Consider the following 20,474-nt stretch of genomic DNA (forward strand, 5'->3'; position numbering starts at 1 on the left):
CCCCTGCATGCTCGGGGGTCTGCAGAATGCCTCGCCTTCCCTCCCCCCTTCCCAGATAACTGCTACCATCCTTAGTTCAGACTCCTGGGCCCCAGGTAAGAGCCTGGTGAAAACCGCCTGTGACTGGGACAGAGACACCTGAGTCTCAAGCCCCGCCCAGACTGCCAGTGCCCTTGAGCGGGCATCACCCCACCCAGGCAGCAGGAGTGTCCTCGCCCAATGGGATGGGGTGACACGGGGGAGGAGGCAGCAGCGCGGCTTTCAGCTCCCTAGATGGAAGGCTCATTGCCCCGGCACTCGGTAGGTTGTAGGGAAGCGGGGTCGAGCCAGGACTTGGCACTGACTACAAAGGGTGGGGGACACCCCCCAGCACTGCCGCCACAGCCGGCCGGGGGAGGGGCTGTGACGTTCAGTGGCCTCATGCTGCTGAGAGGAAGTAGCTAATTGCCGACCTGGTGACTGGTGCCCGGGGAGTGGGGTGATGATGCCACTGGCGGAAGCAGGCGCCCTGGCCCACGGAGGGGGCCCTTCGGCGATGGGGTGGGCCTGCACTCTGCGGAGGGTGCGGCTGAGGTGGCGGTAGCCAGAGGAGAAGCGGGTAGGGGTTTGCGAGGCTGGGACTGTGGGAAAGGGCTTCTCCAGGGCTTCCCTCAGCTTCAAGGGAAAGGCGTGCAGAGGGGACGAGGGGAGATGGGAAGGGGCTTCAGGGGGTGGGGGTGGCAGAGGGTTCCTCCTCTTGCTCCCCTTCTGCCTACACTCCCCCCACCTTCCCATCTCTCCCCTCCCCCACCTTAGCCCCCTCTTTGGTGAGGAGGGAGAGGGTGATGGACAGTCTTTTCACCGGAAGAGCCCCAGGCACAAGCCGCCTCCCCTGCTAAGGGCAGAGCATCCAGAAGAAGCAGTGAGACTTCAGCTGTCCTCAGAGACAGGAAAAGAGGGCGCTTCAGGCAGACAGAACAGCACAAGCACTAGGCAGTGGGGTTTGGTGAGGCTGATGGAAGTCCGGGGCTTGGCTGCAACGGCTCTGAGAGGAGGTGGGCAGGACGTTCTGTCCTGAGGGCCACACTGTCCCTTCCTGGCAGAAACAGTGGGTACCCAGCAAGCAGAGCTTTTCCCGAATGCTGGCCACAGCCTCTGGCCCTGGCATACCTGGCCGTCGACTGCCTGAGCAAGGGCCAGGACCAGGTCAGGAGCCTCACAGGATGGGTACCCCACCCCCAAATTGCAGATGCATCAACCTCAGAGGACCAAGCCTTGAGTCCCCAGAAACAGGACCCATCCATCTGTGGGTCAGTCCTCTGGGCCCCTAGCGCCCCCTATGGGCAGGAAGCAACACGAGTGGGGGGAGGAGACCATCAGCCTGGAGATGGGCAGCTGAGGAAGCAGACACAAACTTGACCTCGGGCCGCAGGCAGACCCTGCCGCAGGGATCCCGCAGTGGGATGGAGGAGACACAGACTCTGACCTCAGAGCTCTAGTCTGACTGATCAGGGAAATTCAGCCCCTGTCCTCAGGAAGCTCCCAGTCTGAGGGAGGAGACACGTCATGCCCTAAGAGCTCCATTTCTAAGGGTGAAACTCAGCATCTGCCTTCTGGAAACTCCCAGACTGAGGGGAGAGACACAACCCTTGCCCTCAGGGATTTCTCAAATGGGGGAGACACATTGGATTTTCAGGAGCCCCTTATCTGTTTCGGGACGTGGATTAGACATTTCAATGCCTCTGGAGCTGTCAGAAAAAAATACAAGACGTCCAGTTAAACCGAATATCAGATAAACAACGAATAATGTTGTAGCATAAGTATATCCCATACCATATGTGGGATATACTTATACTTAAAATTTTCAATTTAACTGGATGTCTTGTATTTTTATTTGCCAAATTTGGAAACCCTAGGTGCCTCCGGTTTGAGGGAGGAGGCAGGGCACCCCTCCATCCCAGAGGAGGGAACGCAGGTAAACACCGCGGCATGCTCCGGAGGGCAGGGGTGGGGCAGGAGAGTCCTGGGGCTCCAGCTCACAGCAGTTTAAAATTCCTTCCAGGCCAGATCCCTAATCCCTTGGTGCACAATGGCCGCCTTCTCCCCCGCCGCCCGCGCCCGCGCCCTCCCCCGCGGGGCCGTGGCAGTGCCACCACCGGCCTCTTTAAGCCCCTTTGAAGCCGCCAGAGCCTCGCGCCGCGGGAGGCCCGGCCGCTATGCCAGCTATGCCAGCTATGTCCCCGCCGCCGCCGGCCACCACCGCTTCCCCATTAATACTGGCTAATCTGGCTAATAAATAAACTCCCCTCCCAGCCCCAGACCCCCGCTGGCTCCTCCCCGCTCCCCCAGCATTGATTTCAGGCTCGGCTGGAACAAGCGGCCCCACTCCACCCGCTACTCCCTTCTGATGTCTCTGACTTTTGTCCTATCGCTGTCCTAGCTCTGTTGGGCGGCTCTGATTCCCTGGGACATTTGGGATTTGGAGCTCTCGGCCTCGCCCACTGCGTCTGCCTCACTGGTTGCCAGCCCACCTGCGCGTCAGGGGCCGGCGCGGGGCTGGGCGCAGACACGACTCGGGGCCCCGCCGTCCCTGCGCGCCACTGTCCGCCGCCGGCGCGCGCCGAGGAGCGGGGCCGGGGACTCGCTGCGGGACGGCGCCCGCGCCTCCTGCGGCGGGAGTCCTTCTCCGCGGCCTCTGCCGCCCCCTGCGTCCCCGCCCGGGCTTCCGAGAGTCTGACTCAGGGCGAGCCGGCATCGCTTCGCCTCCTCCAGCACACCCGGAGCGCGCGGAGAAATTACAGGATTGCAGGGGCACGGCTAATGCGCTCTAATTACCCACCTCCGCCGTCATCCGCGGCGCTCCGCGGCCCTGGGCCAACGCGCCCGCCCTAATTAGGCCGCCCCTCGCGGGTCCCGAAACCCGCCCTGCACTACCCTCCGCCCCGCCCGGGTCCCCAGGACCACTGGCTGCCGCCTCCAGCCGCCCTCCGGGACTGCCCCTCAGCCCCAAGAGACAGCTACCAGGCCTCGCCTGAGGCTGGAGGGAGTGCGGGACTTGGGGACTTGGGGAAGCCGGCCCCCCACCCCACACACAGAGACACACACAGAACCTAGGGTCCTTGCCCGTGTCTGCTGGGAGAGGGCATGGGGAGGGGGCAGGAAGCCATCTCCTTGACGGAAACACTGAGGTCTACTGGAAAGTTCACTGTCAGCGGGAGGGCCGGGGAGGGCAGGCAGGGCAAGGAACACTATTCCCATTTTGCCTTTGGGGCACAGAAAAGTGAAGGCTGTCAGGGAAGGCCACCCAGCCAGAACTTCCAGATCAGCTCATTTAACCGTGGCGCTTTGTGACAGAGCACCGTGGGCACCTTCCCCTGGCAGGGAAATTACCTTTCTGCAAAGAAAAGTGATGTCCCCCATCACAGACCTGGAACGCCCGCCAGCTGGCTAGCTGTGGCCTCTTGATCACAAGGGAGCTAGTGAGGAATGGGGTGGCTCAGGTGTCCCATCCCAGGAAGGGTTTGAGAAGACCTGAAGACACAGAAGCCAGGCCTGGGGGCCAGGACTAGAGGGGTAACTTGTCCATCAGCTTCTTCACTCCAGCCAGGCTCAGGTCTCTCCCTCTCCCTGTCAGGAATTCTTTCCTGATGTCCAGGGGCAGGTTGCAAATTCATGGTCTTGGGCCAGGTTTAATCTCCAGTGAGGCTGGTTTGGCTTGCAGTGAGTATGCGGCTTTCATATGGTGTGAGAGCCTACAGACAATGTGGTTCTCTGATTGCCCCCCCAGATGGCAGAGGCAGACCCCAGATTGAGACCAGCTGGGTAGCCTGTGCCTCTACCCTGAGTCTCAGGGCTAGGACTCAGTGTGCGTGTTTCTTGGTAAGCATGCCTGGGTGAGTGTCCCTGGAAGCCACCCTTCTCAGTCATCTTCAGGGTCCCCACATGTAGTGGTGGCAGTGGCTGCACATGTTTCTGGATACCCCTCCGGCACCCCCTTTTTTCATCTTGAGTTTCAGCCCGTGCCTTGGGTAGGCTCTATATCTTCTCCAGCAGGGGCGGCAGCTATCTGTCTGCCATGAAACTAGAGGTTGCTTGAGAACAGGACATTGGATCTCTCCCTTGAGACTTGGATCTCACTGAGGGCTGGGGAAGGGGGGGATGTGGAAGTAATGTCCTCATCACACGGAGCTCCCTGAAGGCAGGGACTGTGTCTGTCCCCTTCAGACTCAGGGTTCGCTAAGGACAGCAACTGTGTCTCCCCCATTTAGATAGGTTCTCTGACGGCAGGGCTCTGTCTCTACCCTTCAGATTGGGGTTCCCTAAAGGTAGGGTCTATGTCTCCCTATTCAAACAGGGGTCCCCTGAGGGCAGGGCCATGTCTCCCCTCAGACCAGGGCTCCCTGAGGGCAGGGCCATGTCTCCTACTCAGACTGGGGCTCCCTGAGGACAGGACTGTGTCCCCCCTCAGACTGGGGCTCCCTGAGGACAGGACTGTGTCTCCCCTCAGACCGGGTTCCCCCAAGGACAGGACCATATCTCCTCGCAGACCAGGGCTTCCCGAGGACAGAGCTGTGTCTCTTCTCAGCCTGGAACTCCCTGAAGGCAATGGCTTCTCCCCTCAGATGGGATGTTTGTACCTCACCCCACCCTTCGGCTCCCCGTGGCACCCAGGCATTCCTCCCAGGACACCATTTGTCATGCTTTGATGAATGAAACCTACTAAGAATAACTCAGTCCTTGCAGTCTCTAGAGGACAGGGAAGGGGGAGGGAAGAGGCTGGTGGTTGTGGAGGGGCTGGGGCAAGATGGACACCATCCAATTCATTCAGTACCCTTTCCTGGGTGCCCAGCTGGACACTGGGGGGAGACACCGTGAGTGACACAGAGCCCCCTACTGTGCCAAGAGGCTGTCCACAGGACCCCAAGACAGAAATTTTGGCCGCCTCCTTCACAGCCTTCCCACCCCAGCAGTCATCACCTCAGGGCCACCCAGCCCCCTCCGTGCCTGGACACAAGCTCCCTTCACCTCCTCCCCTCGGTGGAGGGGACACTGAAATCAGGTGCTTGGAGTGGGGCAAGGGGGGCTGCTCCCAGTGGGGGCGTGAGTAACCCAGAGGGGGACTCCCTTTCCCCTGTCCCCTCCCTCCTCCACTCTTCCTCACCTGCCCCTGCCGACTCCAAAACCTCAAGCCTCCCGCTAAGACTCGAGTGACCTTTCCAGCACAGCTATTCTCAGGGGGCCCTCAGGAGTGGGAGGCTGTGACCTTAACCCACTTCTCTGGACAGTGCTTTCCTGGAACTCACCCCCACCTGCCACCTCCTGAGAGGGACATTTCAGCCTGGTCTTGGCAAAAACATCAGCCTACGAGCCAGGCAGCCTGGTATGGTACCAGCTCTGCCACTGACACCACTGTGACCTTGAGGAGCCATTTGCTTCTCTGGGCCTCAGTTTCTCCATATGTAAAGTGAATTTTGTTTAGTTTTTATGGTTTTCAAGTCTTATTTTTTTCAAATAAGGAATATTCTCGTTTAAACAGTAACATATGTGGCAACTCTGTTTGCTGTGGTAACAGGGGAAAAATGGAGGTTCTATGGTCAGAATAGGGGTGAGGGGCCCGAGCCTTGGCATTTAGTCCGTGACACACGTGCATGCGGATCAGCTCCAGGGCACTGCAGAGCCCAGGTCACAAACCTCTGAAACCCTCCCCTGCTCGAACATTCTGGGGCCTGACAGGGCTGGGAGCTCTAGAACCCGGGGTGCTGACAGCTGTAGGGGTGAGGCAGTGATCGTGGGCCGTCCAGGCCTTGGGCGAGGGGGCTTGGGCCAGTGAGGGGGTCCTCCCAACACCGAGTCCAGAGCCGCAGCCCCGGGCAGACCCCCACTGCCCTCCCCACCCGCCAGCCAGAGGTCAAGCAGGCTTGTTTGACACCGAGCCCCCTCATGGTGGAGGGGGACAATGGAGGAGGGCCAAGTGGAGACTGAGAGTGTCCCTCCTCTGTGGGGAAGAAGCACAGGTTGGCTGGGAGGCTCTGGGAGCTTTTCTCCGGAATCCCTCTCGGAATCCCTCTCTCAGGCCTCGGAGGAAGGCCAGAGTGGCAGGGCGGGATGGCCCAGGCCCCGCCCCCCTGTAGTGGTTAAGGCTGGTGGCTGACCCCAGGACGCCTGAGGGACAGCATAAGTAGGGGAGACGGAGGGAGCAGCGCACTCGATCTGCAAGTGTGGGACTTTGGTGCCGGCAGGGAATGCAGGTGAGACAGGGCGCAGCAGACACTGGCGACAGGAAGGCAAGAGTGAGGACAGGAGCAGGTGCAGGCCCAGGGCAGAAATAGGGCCCTCGTGCAAGGCAGGCCTGGGCCTGGGCTCCCGGGAAGGGCAGTGGGCGTGAGTGCCCCAGCCCCTCCTTCTGGCGGGTGGGCTGTGAGTCGGAGGTGCTGAGAAAAGCCTGCTCAGCCCCAGACGCCCAGGTCTCCACTCGGGAAGCACTGCCCCCTCCCCCACCCCCCTGGCAACCTGTATCTGCAGGCTCTGGAGAGGCCAGTGCCCCAATTTCCCTCAGGGCACCAGGCCAGGCAGCAGCTGCCAGAGTATCCCCCAGTCCCCACCTCAGTGGAATGAACGAAAGGGAGGAGGAGAGACCTCGCATCCCCTCGCTAGACACACACGTGCACTCAAATACACACTGGGTTTGTCCCCGGGGAGCCCCTAGAGACTGCAGTCTTGGCCCTGGAAACTCCTAGACGGCTGCTCTGTGCCAGGCACAGCTCTGGGCACTGAGGCCGCAGCAGTGGAGAAGTAGCCGGGTTCTCTGCCTCCATGGTGCTCACGGTCTAGGGCGGGAAAGACAGATGATCAACGAGTGAAAAAATAATAGAGCTCAGGTAGTGATAAGGAGGTGCTGGGGTGCAGAGTGACGGGGTGGCTATTTCACATGAGGTGTTCAGAAACTGTGTGTGTGAGACGGTGACATGTGAGTGGAAACCTGAGCAGTCATGCTTTACAGTCAAAAGGACTCCAAAAATGTACAGTGTTTGTAAACAGAAAAGAACATGTGCCCATAAATGTTAAAGGGCAGGGAAATTAGAACTATAATGTATTTCCAGAGCGTCCATTATATGCCCAGCTCCGTGACAGGAAATTCACGGGCATCATCTCCCAAAGCCCTCCTCAGAGCCCCGTGTGTCCAATCACATTATCTTCACTTTGCAGACAAGAAGTGTGAAGTCTGTAGAAATGGCTGTTTCATTCATTGAATAAGATTTATTGAGTATTGGCCTCTGAAAACGCTGTAATAAATCGCATATGGACCCTGCCTTCTTAGAGCCCCTGGTTTGTGAGAGCGAGGAGTAGGGCAGGGAGGGCTTCCTGGAGGAGTCCATGTCTACGCTGAGTGTGAAAGTCAAAGGCAAGGGGACGGTGAAGGGAGTTGGAGGGGCCGGAGTCCCAGGAGGATGGGGCAGCCTGCGCCAAGGCCTAGAGCCTGGAGCACAGTGTGGCCAGCAGGGGACAGCGAGTGGTTCAGAATGGCCTGGCCCAGACTGGAGGGCTGTGGGGCAAGATGGGGCTGGGGGGCCGGCTGGGGCTGGGCACAGTGAAGGGTCTGGACTTCCCTCACAGGAGACTGTGCCACAAAAGTGCTCTAAGCAGAGAGGCGGCAGGGTCAGATGTCCTTTTAAAAGGCTTCTTGTGGGGGCTAAGGGGAGGAGCAGGGCTGGAGGGGGTGGCACCAGCGGCAGTGAGACTGGTGGGCAGAAGTGAAGGACTGAGGGGGGTCCCAGCCAGGTCCCTGAGGGGGCTGGGGTGGTGAGTGGGACCCTGCAGGCAGGCAGGAGGGAGGGCAGGTGGGGCTCCCTGGTGTGGCCATCAGGTAGGGGAGAGTAGAGCCTTGGCCAGGGCTCTGGTGACCTGGCTGCCTCTGAGTGACAGTGTTACCAACAGCGAAAAGGTGGGTGCCAGCCAACAGCAGGACCTATCAGACAACGCCCACGGGCTTATTACACTTCTCCGACGTGTGCACACAGGGGTGTACACCACACAGACACACAAACACGCATGCAGCTGGCCCCACTCCTCCATCTGTATTGAAGATGGCCGGGGGAAGGTCATAGGACCAGGTCAGAGAGCACAGAATGGTGTCACCCCAGTATAGCTCAGGACTCCAGCCCTAGGAACCTCTTTCTGGATCCCCAGGGCAGATGCCACTCCATAGAGCCTCCCAGGCACTCAGGCCCCCTGAGTCCCCCACCTCCCCGTACGCCCTGAGACTGTGCCTTCCAGCGCCTTGTCCAGGGTGTGCAGGCAGGATGAGCAGACACCCTGCTGGTCACATTAACAGGGGGTGCATCCCGGGCTCTGCAGCCAGCAGCAGGGCCCACACTCAGAACAGATCCTGCTGGGCTGGAGCAAACAGGCCACACCAGATAGACGAACAAGCACAGGGCCAACGCAAGGACTGGAGCCCAAGGTCAAATACTCAGCTCAGGGACGCAGTTGGGGGGAGGCCACACATAGGAACAGTGTGCGTGAACATTTCTGGGAGGGGTCTTGTCCCCCGGGAGCAACAAACATGGAGACTTGGGTTGCAGTAATGGGAGAGCAGCTTCCAGCCAGAGAGGAGGGCCCCTGGGCTCCGAGCTGGCCAGGCCCTCCCGGAGCAGTGGGTCCAGCCTGGGGGTCCCCCTCTCAAGGGGACAATGACAAAAAGAGTAACAGGGTGGGGAGGGGTCCAGAAAACCCACTGTATGAGGAACTGCCACAGGGTGTTTAGCCCCAAGAAGAAAAGACCACAGTGTAGATCGTGTCCTGCTGTCATGTGCTGTGCCTGGTCCTCTCCCCGGGCTCGCGGTAGCGCCCGCCAGAGCGGCTCTGCGGTTGTCTACCCAGCTGTTTGCTCGGTGGGGTCTCCCTGACCAGACTGTGAGCTCTGTGAGGTCAGGGACTGTATGTGCTTTGGCTTACAATGTTTTCCTGGTGCCCAGCACATCACAGAAGCTCAATGTCTACAGAGGGAAAGAAAAAAGGAAGGAAGGAAGGGAGGGAAAGAAGGAAGAAGAAAAGGGGAGAGTTGAGCATGCCTCGAGCTCTCCCAGGGCTGCCGTGTAAAGGAGGGTTAAACCGGCTCCAGGGGCGGTAGGTGACTAGCCGAAGGTAAACTTAGGGAGTCAGATTTGAACTCATCAGCAGCAAGAAGTTTTAGAAGTCAGATGTGCATTGGGTGGTCCCAGAAGACTGAGCTGCTCAGGAGGGAGTCTAAGCAGAAGCCAGAGGAGCCCTTCCCCGCGGTGCGGTTACTGCGGGAAAGGAACTGACGAATGGTGAGCGAGCGAGTGAATGAATGAAAAATGACCAGTGAACACTGCAGAGAATTTCACATCCTGGGCAGAAGTCCGCAGACGTCTGACCTTTGTCTCAGAACTGAGTCTGAGACCGGCACGGTGCCAGGCCCCGTGTAGACAGAGAGCCATGGCCCCATCCTCACGGCCCAGTGGGAAGTGCACGCGGCGCATGCACATACGCAGGAAGCACCCTGTGAGTCTCTGCAGCGCTGCAGACATGCCTCCACGCTGCATGACACTCATAGCAGAGCGAGGAGAGGCGTCTTGGGAGAAGCTCAGCCCTGACTCCCCTCCCCACACCTTCCCACCTTTACCAAGGAAGTCGCATTCCAGAACCCTCTTCGGGCCACTTTCCCAGGGGTGCCCCCTTCCTATGAGTCTGTCCTGAGGTCGATGCCCCTCTGGCAGCCTCCTCCTCAGGGTTGGGGGGGTGGGCACCTGGCCATCCTGCAGAGGCCTGGGGTGGGCACCCCAACAGCCCCAGCTCTGGGCGTGCACCAGTGCTCTGGCTCTGAGCACCCACAGAAGTTGAGGAGTATGGCTAGTCTACCCAGCAGGCCCTGACCCCCTGCCTGCGAGCTTCCTGAGAGCAGGAATCGTGTCTCACCTGCCTCGGTCTCCCGCCACTGACAGAGTGAGCACTCAAGTGAGTGTGAGCACAGGGTGCCAGAGTGGCAGAGCTGCCGTGGACAGGGCTGCTCCGCCTAGGCAGAGAGATGGAGATGGACTGCCTTCCTAGCGGGGTACAGTGGCATCTAGATAGGGACTGGGAAGAGCACGCAGGCCCCTTGGGGCCCCCAAGGCTGGCACTGGGTTGGACTTGTCTTCTGTCCGTGCTCAGGGCCTGCCCTGTCTCCAGCAGCCCTGCTGTGGCCGGTGACCCGGCAGTGACTCACAGCCAGCTGTGGGCACAGAGGGGAGAAAGTGGCCCCCAGCTGAGCTCATGCACTTTCAATTAGCCCTCTACGCCCCCTCACCGCAGAGAGCCTCCCGGCTTCCACGCACGCACGTCCCAGGCTGCCCTTTCCCAACCGCAACGTGGCTCTCGCTGCTTATTTTAGCCTGATGAAGCCTCTTGAAATGTCAGAGCTGCGACCGAGCGAGGGATCATCCGGTTCAACCCTTTCATCTAACCAGGGAGAAAGTGGGAATTCGCGGAGAGTAAGTGATGTGTTTCAGGTCACACAGTGAATTGATGAGGCCAGAAATGGACTTCAGGCTCCAGGAGCCCAGGTCCATCTGTCCTGAACTCCAGGGGGCCATCTGCTGCAGGCAGCCCCTCGGCAGGCTTCTGGAGCCCCTGGCGCCAGCGTGCGAGTACTGGAATCTTTGTCACCAGTTACCGGCTGTGAGGCCGTAGGCAAGTTAGCCCTTCAGGGCTCCTGTTTCTCCACCTGTGAAATGAGGCTGACAGTGGTACCTCCTCCCAGGTGGGTGTGAGCATCCAATGAGCTCATACACCCGCATTGCTGAGAGCAGTGCCCGGCGCGTAATACGAACTCGAAACACGTTAGCTAACATTCTTAGATGCCTGGTGGAGTCACCAAGACTTGGTCCTTGGTGTTTACAAATCCTGTTTTATGAGCTTGCCCACGGGTCAGCAGATTCAGGGATACCAGCCATGTAACTAGACTTCTGGAAAACCAACGTGGTGCTACCGTGGGGACAGATGTTGCTGTTGGAAGGACCACAGCAGGCACAGAAGCTGCCTCCCACTCTGGTGGCCACCACGCGGGATGCACAGATTGCAGACATCACAGCAAGGGCTATTCAAGCTGTGTGAGCCTGAAGAAACACCCTTCTGAACTCAAGGACCGGGCCTCTGTTTGTTCATCTGTGAAATGGGGGAAAGCAGAGGCTGCAGCTCGCTGGGTGGTTGGGAGCATTAGATCAGGTGATACAGTACCTGGTGCCCCCTTTCCAGCCCTGCTCTTCCCTCCCCCTCTGCCACAACCTTCCTCATCTGCTCAAGGCCAGTTGTCTCAGTTCAGAGTCACCTCCCCTGGACCCAGATGGATAAACACTGACAAATACCCCCTTTCCAAGTTCCTCCTTTACCAGTCACCAAAGCTCTGACGCCTCACACCAGATGAGTTATAGACCCAGAACATGTACAAGGTTGGGGTGGTCTCATTCCAACCCCAAGACGCCTGTTGAATGGATGACTCAGTGAATCAATAAATGAATGGAGCAATTCCCAGAACCTCCTGAAAACTCACCCTGAGTTCTTAACATTGGGCAACTCTCTGGTTTCCTCAGGGCCCTGCCACACATCACCTCTGAGGACAGGCTGCTCCGCCGTTGTCTCATTGCTCCTTGCTGCTCTCCGTCACTCTCCTTTACACGGCAACCTTCTTCTGCCCCACCCCACCTCCACCATCAGTCTAGACAACAGATGTGTTTGCAGCCTCCCCAGCAGGACTGCTGTCACAACCATTCTGCTCATCACGGCTGCTGGCATGCTGGGGGTCAGTCTTGAGCCCTCTCCAGCTCCCCAAGTCACAAGTGTCCCCTGCTCACCCCACCCAACCTCCTGTGATGGCCTGCCTTGGAAAACTGACCCTTCTTGCTTGCTATTCCAGCTCCTCTGATGGCACATGACCCCCCCAAGCCCCAGCCAGCCCCCACCTGTAGAGTTTTGCTATGGGTGGCCCATTCCTCACCAGGGGCATCACTCACTCTCTGGATTCTGTCCAGCAGGGCAGACCGGAGCTCCTCAGATGAGAAGTCCTAACAGAGCCACCTGGAAATTTGTGCCCCTTTGAAGGCTGGGAAAGTGGACACTAGTTCTGTCCTCAGGTGCCAGGACACAGCCTGAACATCAGCTCCAGGCTGGTTCCAGCTTTTTCCCCATCATTGGCCCAATCCTCAAGCCTCTGCATGTTTCTGGGCCACCAGTGGTCCCTACACACCAACCAGAGGATTCCAAGGTTGTCTAAGCCGGCAGATCCTAAGGAATCACCTGGTCTTGTGGAGATGGTCCCTAGAGCGTTTGAAAATGTTCTGGAGTCTTTTTAATTGTAACAGTGATTAGGGATGCCCTGGCATTTGGTGCCCCAGGCCAGATACCAAACGTCCCACAACATACAAGGCAGTTCACGCAGTGAAGAATTGCACCCCTGCTTTCTTAGAGAAACACGGGTTCTAGTCCACGTACTTCTTGTGCAGTTGTAGAAACTAAAAGCCAGGGAGGATGAGGGACTGGCCCGAGGCTACATAGTAGGTTTGTCTTGTAGGCATTCTAGTAAAGGGTACCCAAGAGTTCTGTTTCTTGAGGATTTCAATGGCACCTGTTCTCAAAGTCCACTGGCAGTCACCAAGTGTGGGGCACTGCAGGAGAGACAGAAACTAATGTGAGACATGGCGAAGACTTTGTAGAGGTGCCATTTGAGCTGAACCGTGAAGCATGACTGTGGATTTGACTCCTGGAAGCGGAGAGGACACACGGGCAGTGGTGCGGGTGAGGACTGGAGCCCAGGAGTAAAGGCGGCAGAGAAATGAGCACAGGTTTTGGAAAGAAGAGCAGTGGAAGGTGGTGGGGGGTTGTGGTGGGGGGTGACTAAAAGGTGACTTAAGGCTAGATCACAGACAACTTTGAGTGTGGAGCTGAGGATTAAGATTTTCCGCTACAGGCAATGGGACGTCCCTGAAAACACCAGAGAAGGTGTGCAATGATGAGCTCCCTGCTGAACTGGGGGTTTCCCGGGGCCGCCTGCAGAGAAGCAATGCGAGGGAGGTTATGGGCGCAGGCGGCCACGGTCAGAGCAGTCTAGGTGAAATCCACACGTGAGGTCGCGGGTGGGGACCAAGTCAAGGGGATGCAGTGAGGGAATGGAGATCACCTCAGGGACAAGTGACACTGCAGGGATTGGCGATGTCCTTATCATTAAAACAAAGGGATATTGTCTTGGTTTGAGTTTCCCTGGAAGCAAACCCAAAAATAAGGATTTGAATGTAGCTTATTAAAAGTTTATTTAGAAGGTGATCTCGAGAAATCCTAGTACAGGAGTGTGCAAATCAGGCAGGAAAGGGAAGGCAGCCAATAAAGGGTGTTCTATCAAGCCAGTTACCACTGTGGGTAACTGGAGATCAACCTTGCTGGAAATCCCTGGGAGAGAGCAGAACACACACCTCTGAGTTATTTCCTGAAGGACAAGGGAGTTGGCGGTATTTAGGCACTGACTCTTATCAGTCCTTGTTTGAGGATTGCTCCCAGGACCATTAGCTCCCTGGCAGTTCTGGCCCCACCGCACCCCCATCCCCCGTGCAGGAGAAGGCTCTGAAGCCAGAAAAAGCCCTTAGTTATAGAGTCTCAGGTACTTGCAATTGGAAGCCACCAGGTAGCTATGTAGGAAAATGGTGAGTGTCGGAAGATGGTCAAGGCACTGATAGTGTCTGCAGCACACATACTTTACATACAAGTGGAGTGAGTTAGCCAAAATGCCTTCCTGTCTTAATATGACTCTTTGAGTGAACCAGATAGGATATTTCTGAGAGAGGTACCTAAAATGGCTAGATCCTGTAATCCCATGACGGTAGAGAAGGAATCTGAAGTACCAAAATATGGTTCTGTCGCTTTTTGCTTTATATACACCCCCTTGGTAGCCACAGGGGCTTGGTTCCAAGATGCCCTACAGATACCGAAATCCAAGGATGCTCAAGTACCTTACAGAAAACAGTATAGTATTTGCATATAACCTATGTGCATCCTCCTATGTACTTTAAATCATCTCTAGATTACTTATAATACCTAACACAATGTAAATGCTACATAAATATACTATATTTTTATTTGTATTATATGTTATTGTTGTATTATTATTTTTAATATTTTCAATCTACAGTTGGTTGAATCCATGGATGTGGAACCCACAGATACAAAAGACCAACTGTATTTTGAGGGGCCAAGTTATAAGGTGCATAGAAATGTAGAATTATTGCATCTTCATGGTGCATTGAACTTTATATCATTATAAACTGTCTTTCTTTATGCCTAATAATGCTTTTTGCTTTAAAATCTATTCAGTCTGATTTTAATATAGCTACACTAGCTTTTTGCTTTTGTTAATGTTATATCTTTTCTCATTCTTTATCTTTCTTTATATTTCTATATAAACAGTGTGGGGTTGGATTTGGGTTCTTATCCAAAATAAGTCTGAAAATCTTTGCCTTTTAGTGGGAAAATTTAATCATTTTATATGTAATGAAATTACTTTTATATTTGAATTTAAGCCTATCACCTTACTTAGTGTTTTCTATGTATCCACTTACCTGTATTCCTTTTTTCTCCTTTCTTTGCTTCTATTGGAATTTATTCAATTATCCTTCTCTATTAGTTTGGAAGTTATTCACTCTTTTATAATTTTTTAGTAGCTACCCAGAGATCATAGCATGCATTTTTAACAAATCCTAACATGAATTGATCTTTTTACTCTCTTCCCCCTGAATGCATGGAAGGACCTTAAAACCTTAACTCCCCCCACAAAAACCATCATTATTTTTATGGATAGCCAATGTTACTTGATATTTACCCACGTTTACCATTTTCATTGCTCTTCGTTCTTTCCTGCATCTCTGACCTTCTATTTAGGATTATTTCCTTCTGCCGAAAAAGTGTTATTAATGTGAGTCTGCTGGTAATTAATTCTCTTAGTTTTTATTTGTCTAAAAATATATTACTTTCACTCTTGAATAATATTTTCCAGGTATTGAATTACAAGCTGTCCACTATTTGCTTTCCACCCCGGTGACATTTTGATTTATGATAAGAAAGGTATACAGTCATGTGCTGCCCAACAATGCTATGGTCAATAATGGCCTGCTTGTATGATGGCAGTCCCATAAGATTATAATGGAGCTGAAAAATTCCTGTTGCCTAGTGACGTCATAGCTGTCATAACGTCATCATTACTTACGTCTTTGTGGTGATGCTGGTGTAAACACACCCACTGCACTGGCAGTTGTACAAAAGTACAGCACATACAATTGTGTACAGCACATACTTGATACTAAATGATTATGTTACTGGTTTTTGTGTTTACTATACTACACTTTTTCATTATTATTTTAGAGTATACTCCTTCTACTTATAAAAAAAAAAAGTTAACTATAAAACAGTTTCTTCCGGAGCTGGTCCTTCAAGAGGTTTCCAGAAGCAGACACTGTTGTCAGAGATGACAGCTCCTCATATGTTGTCGCCCCTGAAAACCTTCCAGTGGGACAAGACGTGGATGTGGAAGACAGTGATGTTGGCGATCCTGACACTGCATAGATCTAGGCCAATATGTGTTTGTGTCTTCATTTTCAACAAAAAGGTTTAAAAAGTAAAAAGATAATTTTTTAAAATAGGAAAAAAGCCCATAGAACAAGGATACAAAGAAAGAAAATATCTTTGTACAGCTGTACAATGTTTGTGTTTTAAGCTAAATGTTATCACAAAAGAATCAAAAAGTTTTTTAAAAATTAGTAAGTTTAGGGCCAGGCACGCTGGCTCACGCCTGTAATCCTAGCACTCTGGGAGGCTGAAGCAGGAGGATCGCTCAAGGTCAGGAGTTCAAGACCAGCCTGACCAAGAGTGAGACCTCATCTCTACTAAAAATAGAAAGAAATTATTTGGACAGCTAAAATATATATATAGAAAAAATTAGCCAGGCGTGGTGGCAAATGCCTGTAGTCCCAGCTACTCGGGAGGCTAAGGCCGAAGGATTGCTTGAGCCCAGGAATTTGAGGTTGCTGTGAGCTAGGCTGACACCACGGCACTCTAGCCCAGGCAACAGAGCAAGAGACAGATCTCAAAAAAAAAAAAAGAAAGTTTATAAAGTAAAAAAGTTACAGTAAGCTGAAATTATGGAAGAAAGATTTTTTTTTATAAACTTAGTGTAGCCTAAGTGTACAGTGTTTAGAAAGTCTACAGTAGTGTACAGTCATGTCCTAGGTCTTCCCTTCCACTCACCAGTCACCACTCACTCACCCAGAGCAACTCCCGTCCTGCAAGCTCCTTTCGTGGGAAGGGTCCTCTGTAGGTGTACCATCCTTCATCTTTTACAGAGTATTTTTACTGCACCTCCTCTATGTTTAGATATGTTTAAATACACAAATACTTACCATTGTGTTACAATTGCCTACAGGATTCAGTGCAGTAACATACTGTACAGGTTTGTAGCCCAGGAGCAACAGGCTACCCCATATAACCTTGGTGTGCAGTAGGTTATGCAGTCTACGTTTGTGTAAGTACACTCTATGATGTTCACACAATGATGAAATCGCTTCATGATGCATTTCTCAGATGCATGACTATATTTGGTCTTCATCCCAGGTTCCTGGCACGTAGCTCCTGAAATATTTGGAATCTCTTAAATGATAAGTATCTTTTGTAGCTTATGAGATGACTGATGGCTGGGGCCTCCTGGATAGCCTGAGGATGGGGGTTGGTTGCCAGGGGAACCAACCACACGATTAGAGGGTTGGAACTTTCATCCCTGCTCCATCCTCCACCTCAGAGAAGGGGAGAGGGCCTGAACGTTAAGTTGATCACCAATGGCCAATGATGTAATCAATCATGCCTACATAATAAAGCCTCCATAAAAACCCAGAAGGACTGGGTTCAGAGAGCCCCTGGATTGCTGGACACATGGAGCTTCCTAGAAGGCGGCACACCTTAAGAGGGCATGGAAGCTCTGTGCCCCTTCCCACATACCTTGCCCTGTGTAGCTCTTCCATCTGGCTGTTCATCTGTATTCTTTAAAATATTCTTTGTAACAAATCAGCAATTATAAGTAAAGTATTATCTTGAGTTCTGGGAGCCTTTCTAGAAAATTAATTGAACCTGAGGAGGGGGTTGTAGGAACCCCCAGTTTACAGCTGGTTAGTCAGAAGTACAGGTCACAACCTGGGACTTGCGATTGGCATCTGAAGTGAAGGGCAGTCTTGTGGGACTGAGCCCTTAACCTGTGGGGTCTACACTAACTCCAGTTAGTGTAAAGAACAAATTAAGTTGTAGGACATTCAGTTGGCGTCCACTGGAGAATTAGTTGCTGGTGGGGAGAAATCCCCACATATCTGTCAGAAGTGTCCTGTGTTGAGAAAAACACTGTTTTTTCCTATCTCATACAGCCCTCTAAAGAATTCCATTGTCTTCTGGCTTCCATTGTTTCCATGAAGAAATTAGCTGTATGAGCTGGGCACAGTGAGTGGTACATGCCTCTAGTCCCAGCTACTCAGAAGGCTGAGGTGAGAGGATCCCTTGAGCCCAGGAGTTAGAGCCCAACCTAGGCAACAAAGCAAGACCCTGTCTCTATGAAAGAAAGAAAGAAGGAGAAAAGAAAGAAAGAAAGAAAGAAAGAAAGAAAGAAAGAAAGAAAGAAAGAAAGAAAGAAAGAAAGAAAGAAAGAAAGAAAGAAAGAAAGAAAGAAAGAAAGAAAGAAAGAAAGAAAGAAAGAGAGAGAAAGGGGGGGAAGGGAAGGGAAGGGAAGAGAGAGAGGGAGGGAAAGAAAGAAAGAAATTAGCTGTAGGACTAATGACTAATTTTTGCCCCTTTGAAGGTAATTTGTTTTTTTCTCTGTTTTTAAGATCTCCTTTTCTTTGACTTTCAGTTTTTAGTTTTGTAACGATAGAAAAGGTGTACTCTTTCCTTTTACTCTCATAGATGTGGGTGCAGATTCTTTTTTATTTATCCTGCTTTATGTTCTCAGGGCTTACTGAATGTATTGACTGATACCTTTCATTAGCTTTGCAATGATCTCAGTCCATTATCCCTTCATATGCTTTTGCCCCATTCTCTTCAACTTTTTCACTGTTTTCTCTACATCTCTTAAATTCTCTTGTATATTTTCCATTCTTTTATCTTTCCATGCTTCATTCTGGATATTTTTCTAATCTAGCTTCTAATTCACTAATTCTTTCTTCAGCTGTGTCTAAGATGCTCTTAAGCCTTTCCTTCAAATCCTTAGTTTCAGGTACTATAATTTTAAGTTCCAGAATTTTCACTTTTAAAAAAAGTTTTAATTCTCTGTCAAAATTCTCAATCATGTCTCATCTCAATCATGTATTTTCATCTCCTTGAATATAGCACTAAGCATTGTGTGGATTTTTTAAAATTTTAAATCTGCATCTGATAACTCCAGCACCTACAGCCCCTGTTGTATATGTTTTTCTTCATATTTGTTCATGTTTTCTGATCTCGTGTTCGGTTTTTAATTTTTAGTTTTTTGTTTTGTTTTATGCCGTGGGGTATGTGTGTGTATTTTGTTTATTGTGGGTTGTTTTGGGGTTTGTTTTGGTTTGATTTCTGTGCCCTGGACGTTGTAGTTGCAAAGTTGTTTGTAGAAATTATCTGACATGGAAATGATATCTTCTTCCAGAGAGAATTTACAGGAGCCTGCGGGCATTAGCAACATCGGATCACCTTAATCCAATTTCAGGAACTGAGATGAGTCAAAGCTGAGCTGCAGCCCCTGTGAGAACCTGTCTACTTCCAGTTCATCCTTACTCCTCGGGCCCACCCCTTTGGGGTCTCAACCCGAAACAAGGAGGTTCACCAAACACTCCTCTGGGTAGGCTTTGTCTCATATCCCCAGGAGACCCTCAGAAGCTCTGATCAATCTTTCAGCCTCTCAGTCACTCCCTGCATTCCCAAAGAAAAAGCATTTCCAAAGCCAGGTTCACCTCCCTGGTCTCATTCCTCTCCATATTTTAGCCCAATAATCCTCCACTATCTTGTTTATCTTTTTAGCACTCAGATGCTTCAGTTTGTTGTTGTTTTTAATTCACAGCGTTTCTAGTTGCCCCCAGCAGGAAGGCTGATCCCCGTTACCTAGTCTGCTGTTACTGAAAGCACAATGATGTGTAGGAAGTTTCTGAGACACTTGCAACAGTGTTAAAGGGTGTTTTGTTTTTTTAAAGCTGACAGCTTACACAACATAGATCAACATGTTATGGGTTGTCATAAGGCTTTATTTTTCTGACTTAAAAAAAGATCCAAGATTTATATAATTTATTGGCTTTAAGGATAATAGACTTAATAAGAGCATAGTTAAATAATGAGCTGGTTTCATGCTTTGAAAGTACAATTAGATTCTGTGTTCATTTTAACAGAACCATGACCCAGGAGAATGGACAGGGCTGGTGGGTAGGTGGGAGTTTCTAGGAAGGAGAAAGGAGCCAAGGGCTTGCTCTGGGGTGACGGGGAGGGGAGCGAGCCAGTGACAGCCGGCATCCAGCACGCAGGAGAGAGTCCAGTGGGGTTGGTGTCAGGAGCCAGAGATGGGGTTCTAGCTAGACCAGCTGATGGACCAGCGAAACTGACTTGGGAGCTGCTTGTGGCTAGACTGGAACTGGAACCAGGGCCGCTAAAGACCCTGATGGAGAGTGCACAGGGACAGGAGGGCGCCTTCACAGCACCAACCTGCGGGGACAGAGGGCTTGAGGATGGGTCCCTGAGGGAGGCAGAAAGAGTTCCAGGTGGTGAGAGGCTGGACTTTCTGGGTCTCAAAGGCCCTGGGAAGAGGCTCTTTCGAAGGCTTGGAGGCCCTAGAACCAATTTCCCCCAGGAAGCTGGGTGTGAGATGGAGAGGCCCCCGCTGACGCGGTGGGAGCGGCTTCCGCAGTGTCAGGAAGCTGAAGGCTGCTGAGAGGGGTTAGGGAGCGAGTGGGAGGCCAGGAAGGAGAGGCAGCGCACAGACTTCTTTTTTAGAATGTGTGGGGCTCTGAAGGAAGGAATTGAGATGGTGATTCAGGGAGCCAGTGGGAACAACTGGAGGAAGTTTGTGGGCAGAAAGGAAGGATCCGGGGCAGACAGAGGGGCGGAAGAACCCCAGAGATGGAGATGAACGCAAGCAGTCAGCCCCTACCCAGGGAGCAGGGCACAGAGCCCGCACTCCACCAACTCTTATTAACCCCATTTCTCAGACGGGGAGAGCAAGACTCAGAGAGGCTGACTTGCCCACGCGGCTGCTAGGGAGAGCTGGGGCTGGGATGAGAACCCAGGTGTCCAGCCACCTCCACCCCTCCCCCCATGCCCATCATGGTTTTAGGGTTTTCCATGGCATGCCCACCCCCGGCACCACCACATTGTCACCGTCATCATGCCCACCGTGGCCTCCACCACTGTGACCACCTCTGTCACTGTCCACCCCACCACAGTAATTACTCTCACCAGTACCAGAT

General features: G+C 52.7%; 1 protein-coding gene across 1 annotated transcript; it reads left to right on the plus strand.

Moving 5' to 3' along the window:
- The first annotated feature begins 481 nt into the window (after window positions 1-481).
- On the plus strand, window positions 482-2,871 carry LOC123632085 (uncharacterized protein C6orf223-like). Its single transcript, XM_045542208.1, is given in 6 exon segments — window positions 482-579; window positions 796-967; window positions 1,877-1,928; window positions 1,931-1,954; window positions 2,506-2,726; window positions 2,728-2,871. Coding segments are annotated over 6 exon segments (711 nt in total).
- Window positions 2,872-20,474: the final 17,603 nt, after the last annotated feature.

Source organism: Lemur catta, chromosome 2 (genome assembly GCF_020740605.2).
Source record: "Lemur catta isolate mLemCat1 chromosome 2, mLemCat1.pri, whole genome shotgun sequence".
Lineage (NCBI taxonomy): Eukaryota > Metazoa > Chordata > Mammalia > Primates > Lemuridae > Lemur > Lemur catta.